Below are 12720 nucleotides of genomic sequence, written 5' to 3'. Positions count from 1 at the left end.
GGTGCATCAGCTTCTGTGGCCATAATGCACCTCCCAAGGTTTTTGCAGTACTTTGATCCAAGCCCAAGGCAGGATTCGAACCCGCGACCTTTGGGTTGCCAGGCAAGCACTTTACCCACCCGGCTAGCCCAGTCGGCAATTGTAGAATGAAGGGAAGAGTGTATAAAACTGTGGTTAGACCACATTGATGTACGGTGCTGAGACATGGGCAATTACAAGGGCCCAGGAGAAGAAGATGGAAGTGGCAGAGATGAGGATGCTAAGATGGATGTGTGGCGTGACGAGGAAGGACAGGTTGACTACATTAGAGGTACGGTTAAGGTGGGGCCTCTGAGGAAAAAAATACAGGAATCTAAGTTGAGGTGGCTTGGTCATGTGGAACGAAGAAGTGAGGAGTATGTAGGGAAGAGGTGTGAAAAGCTGGAGGTGATAGGGAAGAGGAAGAGGGAGAGACCTAAGCTGAGATAGAAGGACAAGATGGCAGAGGATTTGAAAGAGAAAGGATGGAGGAGAGAGGAAGCCCTGGTTAGAAAGGAATGGAGGAAGAGAATTAAGGAAGGGAATGCCGACCCCATATGAATGTGGGAAGAAGGCAAGGACAAAGAAGAAGAAGAAAGAATTAATAGAAAATACAAAAAAGATGGAGAAGTATTTAACACAAGGTGCCAAGCCTAATAGGAGAAAAGTAAGAAAAGAATGAGAAATATAAAGAAAAAGAATATTAAGAACCTCTCAAAAAAATATATGTATATATAAAATTATTATATAAAATTAAAGGCTGAATCAGTGGGCCAATCAAACGTAGATAAGCTGAAAGGGAAATAAGAAATATATGATTAATTAATACAAAAAATAGTGAGCATCAAACTGAGAGTGGGAGAATGGTAAATAAGGAGAAAAAAAAAAAAAGGTTGATGCCAACTAAACAAAGTTGGTACATAGATCAGGCATTTCATCAGGGGACTACCTGATCATGTACCAAACCACTATATTTCTATGCAAACTTATGTTAATGGGGGAAAGATTAAAAATAATAGAGACAAAAAAAAAAAAAAAAAAAAAGGGAGAAAAAGATAGAACCTCCAAAAACATAAGTAAGGTAGCCCCAACACAGTATATGTAATTAAATTAAACAAATTAAAGTTTAAATGAATTTAAAAAATAATAAAAAAAAATAGTAATAATAAATGCCTTCATTTCATGTACATAACTTGAGAATATATAATGTAATGTAAAGGAGATGAAAATTCTGAAAAGATGAAAAAATAGAACTCAGTGTATAAAAATGTTTTGAAAAAAGAGACGAAAAAGTGAATTTGGAGATCATAAATGTATTAAGTGTGACAGGCAGTGGTATAGAAATGGGAAATAATGCAGGGCAAGTGAAGGAAAACAGTAATAAAGATAAAGGAGGCGAAAATAGCAAGAATAAGAAAAGTAAGAATGTCCGAATCGCCCTCGTATTACACTAATAGTTCAATGGACGGAAGAAAGAAGAATAGAAAGGAAAAGCGTTTAAAAGATACTAGGCAAGCTAGGTGCATAAATACCCAACCTCTTAGAGAGGGCCTTGGCTGAGAGAGTGTTAGTTGAAGTAGAAACTAATACCACTAGCCTGTGCTATATTTTAAAATGCCAAAAAATACAGAATGCCGAAAAATAAAAATATATAAGGTAAAAATGATGAATAATAGAGAGCAATTAAATACCTGTTATTTGTTGTTATGTTACATCAAGGTAGGCAGAAATGTATTACTGAGAAAGAAAATATTTCATCAAGATAGGTAGTGTAAATGGAATATAAACAGAAGAAGAGCTATGACAATAGAAAGTAGAAAGCTGAGTAAAAAAACATTAGTGCCCTCTATAGCTATTAAAATAGAACTGAGTGAGTTGAGCTATCGAAAAGAAATAAAAATGAATGTGAAACTAATATTGTGAAACTAATATGTTTTTATGAACTTTAATAGAAATATTAGAATTCCAATTAGTTAGATAAATAATGTTAAAATTAAATTTACTTCTTTTGTCAAATAATTCCAAATTATGATGAAGAGGGGGACTATTTAAAGTAATACTTAAATCAAGGAAGGTAGCATATTGATTGCCATTGTTTTCTTTATTCAAGGTAAGTTCGATTGGGTATATAGTTTTAGCAATATTTTCAAAACGAACATTCAAAACAAGGATGTCGTCGACATAGCGAAAAGCATAGAAATTATGGTTTAGATTGTTATGAGTATATAAATCTTCATAATAATGCAGAAATAAATTAGAGACTATGCTTGAAATTTGTGAGCCCATGGGCATTCTTACAGTTTGTCTATAAGTAAATTTACCATCATAAATGAAATTGTTGAGAATACATAGGTTAATATAGCTATTCCAAACAATCTCATCTACAAGTAGAATGTTCTTATATTTAGAGTATGATTGATTAAGTACAAAAATAATCAGATGATGTGGCAGAGAGGTAAATAGGTTTGAAAAGTCGTATGTTTCATTGCTGAAAATGATAGTATTAGAATTAATGGTTTTGATGATGTTATGATTATTATTGATGATCCAGGTAGATGGAAGATTAATAAAGATAGTAGTTAGCAATTTAAAAAATTGCTTACCTGGCAAATAACAGCCACTTTTTTTAGCACTTGTGATGAATCTGAAGCCAATAGGTTGCTTGTGGAACTTGGCTATCATATATAAAAATGGTAAAGTAGAATTTCGAATTTTAGTGTGCAACTTTTTATGTAGGGCCATAAATTTTTTTAATGGTTGTGTTAATGCCAAGATAACAACCTAGAAAAGTAGTGCTGTTATCAACTTCCTTTTTAAGAGTGGTATAATAGAACTGTTTGCAAAAAATAGCAAAGTTGTTAGAAGCCTTATCCACTGGGGTGATAATAAAATTCTGCTGTAAATCCAAAATGGGTTTTTTAAGATAAGAATAGTTCATATGCAGATTATTGTAAAGATTATAAGATTATGATGGAATCACCACCATGCTTGACTATAGGCATTAAACAATGTAGCACCATTTTTCCTTAAATTAATTCTCTCACATAAACTCTATGCTTGGATCCAAAAATTTCAAATTTGAATTCATCAATTCACAGTATGTTTTTCCACTCTTCAATTATCCAATGTTGATGGCTCTTAGCCCAAGCCAACCTTTTCTTTCAATTTCTAACTTTAAAAAAGGGTTTTTGGACTGCTACACAACCATGGAGGCCTGCTTGTTTAAGACAAAGCTATACAGCAGATATAGACACAGGAGTTTCTTTGTTCCTGTTAAACCCAGCTCAGATTTTAGGTGTAGTAAGTCATCGAATTAATTTAGAAATCAGTGTTATGGTCTTTTCTTGTACTTCCATTGTTATGTGCAGTCACCTTGATTGTGGTTTGTCCTTTAAACTGCCAGTCTCCTTGTATTGTTGAATGGTAATTTGTACTCCTTAAAAGAAACACCTTTTCTGCCAATACTTCTCATGGAATAACTTTCTTTATACAGAGTTATAATAGCACTTCTGTTTTCAACACTCAGTTTCTTATTTCTTGCATGTTTACCATGAAACACACAAAACCAAACACTCTTTATGAATGATGGGTGTTCTATTTTATAAGTTACAGCCCTTACTCCTCAATTTATATTATTGCAAAACACTCTAGAATCATCTATGGCCTTCTATAATATTGAAACAATACTCCCATTATCTAGAATATTCTAAAATCACCTATGATGTTCTACCACATTCAAGAGCCTTCTACACCTTTCTGGAATATTCTAGAAATTTCTTAAATATTATTTAATTTTTTTGATTTTTTACATAATAGAAAATATTTTAGTAAAGATTGGTAAACAAGTTGGTCTTATTCTAATTAAACTATTGAGATTAAGAAAACTTAATTGTGATTTCAAAATTTTAGGCAGTGGCGTGTGTGTGTGTGTGTGTGTGTGTGTGTGTGTGTGTGTGTGTGTGTGTGTGTGTGTAATTTTTTTTAACTCTCTTCTTGAGGCAGGACTACTTTTTGTCTTCAGTTTGGGCTCGCAGGCATATAGGATTGCTGGCACTCGTAAGATTAACCTCTGACCTCCTGTTAGTGTGGCACCTCATTAATCCTAGATAGGACTGATCTATTAATAGCAGACCCCAGCTATACATGTATAGTTGTGGTCTGTCTCCTTGCGATGAAGGTGAATACTGGGAGTTGGTCTTTGTAATAATAATAATTGCTTTCTGGTAGCAGAGTGGCCAGAAACAGCTGAACAACACAAACACTCTCACACTCACACTGCACAATCATAGTGCTACACTCATTTCTGGTCTTTTTACGAAATTAAGTACCATCATAATGTACCATGGCAGAGAGTTGAATTGATGTTTAGGAGCTGTCCTGCATATGATACAACACATAATGTTCAACAAATAAAATGCTGTTACACAGTTTACACTACTTATATTTTAGGAAATATTGAAGGCCATGGAACTTGATTGACTCTTGTATTTACATTTTCTGAAAGAGTACATGAAAATTAATATATGTTCCTTCAATTATACACACATTTTACTTCAGACAGAGGAAAATGTGTAACTTCTGAAACTTTTGCAGCTGAAGTAGTCATGCATGGGCAAAAGTTCAAGAAGTTACACATGTGCATGTAGTCATAACAAAGCAGACAATGAAGGATGAAGAGTTTCAATCGCTTCAAACACATGGATAACAGACTTTGTGTCAATGTAATGCAAAAATGATTTGTTTGATAACCCATGTTGATTAGAGATTTCCTTAGAATTTTTCCAGAGATTAATTTATTCTGCCACCCTCTCCAAAGACATGCACTTAATTAAGAATCATCCTGCATGCACCACACAATTTTGAAATATCAAAATTTAAAAAAAAAAGAAAAAAGTTTATCAAAATTTTTGCTTAAGAGTTTTAAAGTCCTTGAAATCCTTTGTTGATATACATACATGTATGTATTCAATTTTTAGTGAGTTTGAAGTGGAAAGCATGAATTTTCCTGGCCAGGTTCATAGGTGGCATCTTAGTTTATTGTTACAGAAGGGCACTTTTAATGTTTACTCCTCATTTTTACAGGTAAGATACATATTTTCTTGAAATGGTATTAAAATGAAATATATAGAGTAAAACCTCATAAATTTGGAAATCAAAATTCTGTAGTTCTCAAAAAGCTAGCATCTTTTTAAATTTTATTAAAAAAAATTGCTTGTAATCTACAAATTATCCTTTTATAGGTCTATATAAAAGGATCTGGAAATTGCTTCACCAGTTTTGAGGTGTATGTAAATTATAGCAATTATAGCATATTGTTCATCTCAAAAAACAGCAGTTGAAGATCTGTGCACTTTACTTCCAGTGGAAGTGTACAATATTATGTTTCAAAAATTTGCAGGAACTAAGCACTACTGTTGCATGATTTAAATGTCTTGATTTGACTTAGGGACCAAAGAGTTAAGGACCATCCTAGTACATATATATACACACTTGGGTAGTCCTTAACTCTTTGGTCCTTAACTTCATTAATTTTGCACATGCATGTAGTCATAACAAAGCAAAGGTGAAGGATGAAGCAGTTATATTACTTCAAATATATAGAGAGCACACTATGTCACTGAAGTGCAAAAATGATTTGTTTGAATACCTATATTAGTAGAGATTATCCTATATATGCCAAAAATTTTTAAAATATCAAAATAAAAAAATCCTTTACAGTCATTTGTTTATGAGAAAATAATGAATGCTAAAAAACTTACACGGTACACAAATTGTATAATATTAGCAATGCTACAAAGGATTTAAGAATCATCCTGCTCACACCAAACTATTTTGACATATCAAAAAAAAAAAAAGTTGATCAAAATTTTTGCTTAAACTCTTTTCAATCTTCTAGACTTTTTTTTTTTTTTTTTTGGGAAAACATGAGTGCTACAAAATCTTACAAAAATCTCATGACATTAACCCATGCCACAGAGGGTTCATATATTGAATCATTAGCAAATAAAATCAATTAATTACCATTAAGGCTCTGCAAAGTATAAATTTCTGTATAGTTTCCTTTATTATTATTATTATACAGAAATTACATACTTTTCTTTAGATTATAACATTTTACTCATCATATAAACCCAATTAATCCCAGAATAACATACCAACTGTGTGGTATTACACTCAGCGCAGTGGAAAATGAAAAAGACCTAGGGGATAATTGTGCAGTCAGATACGAAGTTCTCTGAACAGTTCAGACAGGCTGCCAGGACAGCTCATGGGGTTTTGTCAATAATATACAGGAACTTTGCTAGCAGGGATAAAGAGGTGATTATCTCTTTGTACAAGGTCGTGGTTAGGCCACGTTTTGAGTACTTGACCCATCTCTTATACAGAGTTGGAGCCGTCACACCAAATACGGAGGATGCGGATAGGTCAGGGAATGACCACAGAATATTCCCGGAGCAATATGGCCTTAGTTGCTAATGCTCCTAAAAACCAAATAACAAACAAACAAACAAACAATACAGAGTTGGAGTCCTCATTTTAGAAAGGATGTTGATCTGCTGGAATGGGTACAGAGAAGGGCAATGAGAAAGGCTTCACTTCTGCAAATTGTAGCATCTGCAAACTAGGAACTTGAATGAATTAATTAAGCTCAATTGTTGATGGAATTCTTCCTCTTACTATACACACGGTGGCATAAATTCAAACCGAGGAGGGATGGTTGCAGGATAGACGTGTGGAAGTTTACCTTCAGGAAGAACTAGAAAAATTCTTGGAGGGGATCGATGGGCGAGGTAGGTGTTTTTTTTTTTTTTTTATTTTCCTTTTGGCTGATGAAAAAGACAGAGAAGTAAACTTACTTCTGGCATCCCGTCTTTAAAAAAAATTTCCTCATATGTGTAGATGCAGAATATCTATTCAGTTTCTCAGAAACCTGAGTAGGATCATCAAAAGATATACCATTGATATCTAGTGGACCAATGTGATTCATTCCTCATCTTCCAGCGTTAATATGATTTAAGAAATCTAAGGAAAGAAATCTAAAGAATACAAAGAAAAGTTGCTATTTTTCTTTGTATTCTTTGCTGGAGATTTCTTGTAATCTGCCTTAATCTTGTCTAATCTCCTTTGTGGTTTGATTGCACACTAGTCATATCTACTGAATCTGTCAACAGATACTAGTAGTAGTAATGGCAAATGATGCAAGAAATCAAGCTTATATAACATCTGTCAAAAAAAAAAAAAAACACAGTTCACCCATCTTTACCCTCCAAGAATTTGTCTAGTTCTCCCTTGAATTTATTCAACACTTCCACAACAACAGATGGAAGCCTGTTCCAACAATCAACAACCCACTGGTTGAAGGTAAACTTCTGCACATCTATCCTGCAACCATCCTTCCTCAACTTGAATTTATGCCTCCTCATGTGTGTAGTCTCATCAAGTGAAAGAATACTGTTAACATTCAGTTCATTCAATCCATTCAAGGTTTTAAATACATTAATCAGATCTCCTTGCAGGTGCCTGGTCTTGAGATGCTGCAAGAACTGAAGCATCTGCAAGCCTTTCCTACGTAGAAAGGCTTGCAGAACTGAAGCCTTTCTAGGTAAGAGCACCCTTTCACCAATCTGGTTGCCCTTCTTTGCACCCATTCCAGCAGATCTCCATCCTTCCTAAAGTGAGGCCTCCAGACCTGTATATAGTATTCAAAATGTGGCCTAACCATGGCCTTATAAAAAGGGATAATCACCTCCTTATCCTTGTTAGCAAAGTTTCTGTATATCATTGACAAAACCCCATGAGCTGTCCTGGCAGCATGTCTATACTGTTCAGAGAATTTCCTGACTGCAAAATTACCCCCAAGTCTTTTTCATTCTCCACACCCTGTGTTATATTAAGCCACCCATAATTTCTTATATATGCCCATATATATAATATGTTATGATTGTAAATTGTGTGTGTTCTATAGTCGATTTACCTGTTTTGCTGGACGAAAAAAACCACAGTTTCTGTGGAAAAAACCTTGCTATCTACACCCGAGACCGACTAACTCAGCCATGGAGCGAAAAAAGCCCATTAAAGTTCCTTGCATCTTTGACAGGATTTGAATTTGGGCCTTTTCCATCCGGTGTGGGGAGGACGGTGACGGTACCACTGTGTTACCCGTGCAGATGAGTGTAGTACTAAGTTGATAAGTTATTCTAGGATTACTGCTACCCATGTGCAGTACCTTGCATTTGTCAATGTCAAACTTCAACTGCCATTTCTCAGCCCGTCGACCCAATTTTCCTAGATCTTGTTGCAGTAGCTCACCCTGATGACTGTCATTAACCACCTTGCCAACATTTGTATCATCTACAAACTTAGCATTAAGCCTGATATGCCTTCATCAATATCATTGATAAATATTGAAAGCAACAAAAATGGACCCAGTACTGAACCCTGGGGAACTCCACTAATAATATTAGTCCATGAAGAGCAGTGCCCATTGATAACCACTCTCTGTCCTCTTCCTCTCAACTATCCCTTTATCTATATCTTGCCCTTTATGTTGTATTGCTCCAGTTTGTACATCAGTCTTTTATGTGTAACATTATCAAAAGCCTTCCTGAAATCTAAGTATATGATATAAAAATTATCTTTTACATCCAGTTCTTTGGTCACTGTCATAGTAACCTATCATATTGGTTAGACAATAAATCTATGCTGTGATTGCAGTATAATTGCATGCCTGTCCAATGATCCTGCATTACTTCTTTAACCAGTGATTGCATTGTTTTCTGGAACAGATGTTAAGCTAACAGGTCCATAATTACTTATGTTTCCTTTTGATCCCCCCACTTATGAATTGAGGATATATTTTCACTTGTCCACTCCATTCCTGAATTCAAGGATGCTCTCATAATTATGGCTAAGGGTTTGCTTACCTGCTTTGCTGCCTCCCTTAGTATAATTGGATGGATTCCATCTGCTCCAGGTGCCTTTTTTATGTCCATCCTCAACATTTTCTCCTCCACTTTCGTTTCAGTTATCACAAAGTCATTTAGCTCCTCATTAGAATTTGATAAACTTCTGGCATCCCCTTCCCTAAAGAATTCATGTGTGAATGTAGATGCAAAATACCTATTCAACTTGTCGCAACCTGAGCAGGGTCATCAACAGTTAACCTATAGACATCAAGTGCCCAATATGATTCAACCCCTTCCTTCTACTGTTAATATAAGAATAGAAGTCCTTTGTTGTTTTTCTTTGCCAGAGACTTCTAATAATAATCTACCTAACCTCCTGTGTGACTTGATTGCAGACTAATCTATATCTACCATAGGCTTCTGTATCACCTGATAATTTATATGCATCGCATGCACTTTTCTTCTCTGCCACATGGCTCAATAGTTCATCTAACATCAGTTAGGTCTAAGGTTTGAACAGTATTTCTTTGTTGTTATGAAAAGCCTAGTACCTTCTTTGATTATTTCCCTGAATACTTTCCATTTAGAATTTACCGTTGATAACATAATCAATTAGTCCCGATGAACACAATTTAAAAACTGTTATAATTGATATGAATTCAATGGGTTTTTCTTCTGTGCTACTAGTCTTCTTTTTTCTGACGTCCATTTAAGTCTAAAACTTGAACAGTATCTTAGTTTGTATAAAAAAAAAAAAGCCTAGTAGCTTTTATGATTACCTACTTGAATGCTTTCCATTTAGAATTTTCAGGTGGTGACATTGATTGATCCTACTGAATAGAATTTAAAAATTGTCTGAGAGAATTGTGGTCACCTTTACAAAAGCAAAATCCCTTCCTTTTATCCTGAAGTAGTTACATCATTACATGAATCCCACATCAATATGCTATGATCAGCAACACACTGTGGATCTTTTACCTGTAAATTCTTAATGTGTGAAGAGTCACTGCTGATGATCATCAGGTTTTGATGATAAGCAGTTATTAATCAGTTACAAACTAAATTATGAACAAGCTAAGAGTAGAAAACTTGCTTATTGTTAAAACGGTAGTCAAGCACTCTGCTTTCTTGCCCAAGTTATTCGCTGCAGCTTTTTCCCATCTTTATTCCCACTTTCATGAAAATCCGATAGTCCTATTGCTACCTCAGCTAAAGATAAAGCTGACCTGCTATCATCCTACTTTTCTTTTAATCTTGTATTGATGATCTTGGTGTCAGAAGAATTTTAAGCAATATTGATGCCAAGGTAATTGCTCCAGGTCCTGATGGCATTTCCCCACTTGTTCCCAAAATCTGTACTCTTAGCTTATTTCTGTATTGTGTCAATTTTTTCATTTTCTTATTGCACTGGTGTTTTTCCTTCTGCTTGGAAATTTTCTTATATCCAGCCAATTCATAAAAATGGGTGACAAATCTCTCCCATCCATTTATCGTCCCCATTGCACTTACTTCTACTTTTTCTAAACTGATGGAGAAATCCATTAACCTCCAACTCCTAAGATGTCTAGAAACATTTCATCTGATAAATTATTGCCAATGATATGAATTCCATCAGTGTCAATTCACCTGGTATACTGGCTTACGTTACTCATCTATGGACAAATTTAATAGAAAAGTTTGGAACTCAAACAGTTGCTCTTGGTATTTCAAAGGTATTTGATCATGTTTGGTATAAAGGTCTTCTAAATAACCTTTCATCTTATGGATTGCCAATTGTTTTTTTTTTAATTGGGTATCCAGTTTTCTCTCTGACTATTCACTGCAGGTGATGGTAGACAGCTCTCTGTCTTTTAACTCTCCACTAATACTGGCATTGTCCAAGGTTCAGTTGTTTCTCCCACTCTTTCCCTCTTATATATTAATGATCTTCCAGTGACCGGAAATCCTATCGATAGTTTTGCTGATGATAGCACATTGCATTCCACCTTTCAGTTTGAAAACATTGCCCTACATAAACAGCTTCAACATCTCAAATAGTCACTATGAATTCCTTAATTGCTGCTCCCTAGGTAATTCTATGGTGGGGTAAGGAGAGCTTAATTAATTCCAGTCCTTCTTAAACTCAATCCTGCCTATATCTCACAAAAAGAATTCTTCTGCTCCTATGCTTATCTTTGATGACACTCAGATTTCTAGACAAGATCACATATTGCTTATTAGGGATTACACTGATTTCTAATTTCTCTTGCCATAAGCACCTCACAAATATTGCTTCCTCTGCATCTAAAAAGCTGAGGTTTCTCTTTCATTCTTGGTGTTACTCTTCTTCTAAACAGCTACTCTCTACAAATCTTAAATCCATGTAATATTGTTCCTACACCTGGGGCAGTGCTCCCATACCCCTCTCTCAAGCTTCTAGACTCCATACAAAAGATGGCAGATAGGTTAATTAATGACCCATCTATTACAAAGTCTGTCCACTCTCTGTCTCATGAACATTCTGTTTCTGCTGCATGCCCTTTCTATAGATACTTTCATGGGCACTGTTCTTCTGAATTGGCTTCTGTAATTTCCCCTCTATTTTTTAAACCAGTCTGAACATGTGCCACAACCAGTCAGCATCCTTTTATTGTCTATCTGCAAACTCCCAGAAATAACTTTTCTTCTTTCTCATTTATTCCTTCAACTTCCGTTTTCTGGAAAAACCTCCCTTTACATGTATTTCCCAAAAAATTACAATTTGCAGAAATTCAAGGCTAATGTCAAAAATTATTTTCTTTCATCATCTCAACCTTCAACCCCAGCACAGTACTAACTACAATAGGTACCTTTAGTTATAAGGTATACCTTCTGATAACTTTTGTGTTTGGGGTTTTCATAAAAAAAAAAAATGAGTATTGCTTTCTGTTGTTACAGACAAATAGAGAGGGCCAGTAAATCAGAAATTTTTATGTATTTGAAAAGTGATGGTTTAAATTTTTTTTAAAAAATCAAAAAAATCATTGTGAACCATACCTGAATTAATTAAAGGTGTTCCACTATCTCGTGGAACATGTCGTTCTGAAGTGTTGGGCTTCCACTTATTTCAGTGTGATGGTGTTGGTGATTTGTAAATCATCTGACTACAACATGTTAAAAGAAATGGCTAGCATGGTCCTCTTACCTGAATCTTTTGAATTTTTATGGAATATTTTATGATCATGGTTTATGAAAAACTGTAGAACTTGAGAAGACTTTATTTTCTGCATTCAAGATTCCTGTAGTTCAATTTGGATTTCACCTGAGATATTTAAACACATGTGCCGGTCAGCATAAAGTCATTGCAGATTGATTTTGAGTCACCACTTCAAGGAGCTTTTGTGATTGCTGTATGTGTTGAAAGGGTACTTGAAAAACATGCATCAAATAGAACTAATTCCATTCATTCTCCCTTATGCCAAGGAGAATACCTATTAATAAAGTTTTCATCATCACCTTTTAGACACAAAAAATGTTGAACCATGGAATGGAAGCATTTCCTTTATATGAACTTTTTTACTTGTTTTTGTTATGTAGAATTAAATTTGTATATTTGTGCAAATTTAGTTTTACATATTTGTATAAGTAAATATAGTTTATATAATAGCAAATATTTGTACATTTTATTGAGTAACTACATTGAGTGTCTCATGAAAACTAGCTAAATATTGAAGGAGCATATTTCATCTGTGAATAAGAATATCATAGTAGGAAAACATGAAGTTTCCCTGCAGCCAAAATTCTTAAACTATGAATAGTAGTTTATTCAAACTCTATA

At 34.6% G+C, this 12720-nt stretch overlaps 1 protein-coding gene across 1 annotated transcript in view; it reads left to right on the top strand.

Moving 5' to 3' along the window:
• The window catches only part of LOC150076763 (uncharacterized), a 408267-nt gene that overhangs the window by 94880 nt on the left and 300667 nt on the right, over nt 1-12720 (top strand). The window contains exon 6 of the mRNA XM_090386915.1: nt 4995-5100. Coding sequence (XP_090243041.1) covers nt 4995-5100 — 106 coding nt within the window. The remainder of the gene's footprint in view (nt 1-4994; nt 5101-12720) is intronic.

Source organism: Mastigoproctus giganteus, chromosome 12 (genome assembly GCF_048544385.1).
Source record: "Mastigoproctus giganteus isolate SK-2022 chromosome 12, ASM4854438v1, whole genome shotgun sequence".
Taxonomy (NCBI): Eukaryota; Metazoa; Arthropoda; class Arachnida; order Uropygi; family Thelyphonidae; genus Mastigoproctus; species Mastigoproctus giganteus.
This window is presented reverse-complemented; position numbering and strand designations above follow the sequence as displayed.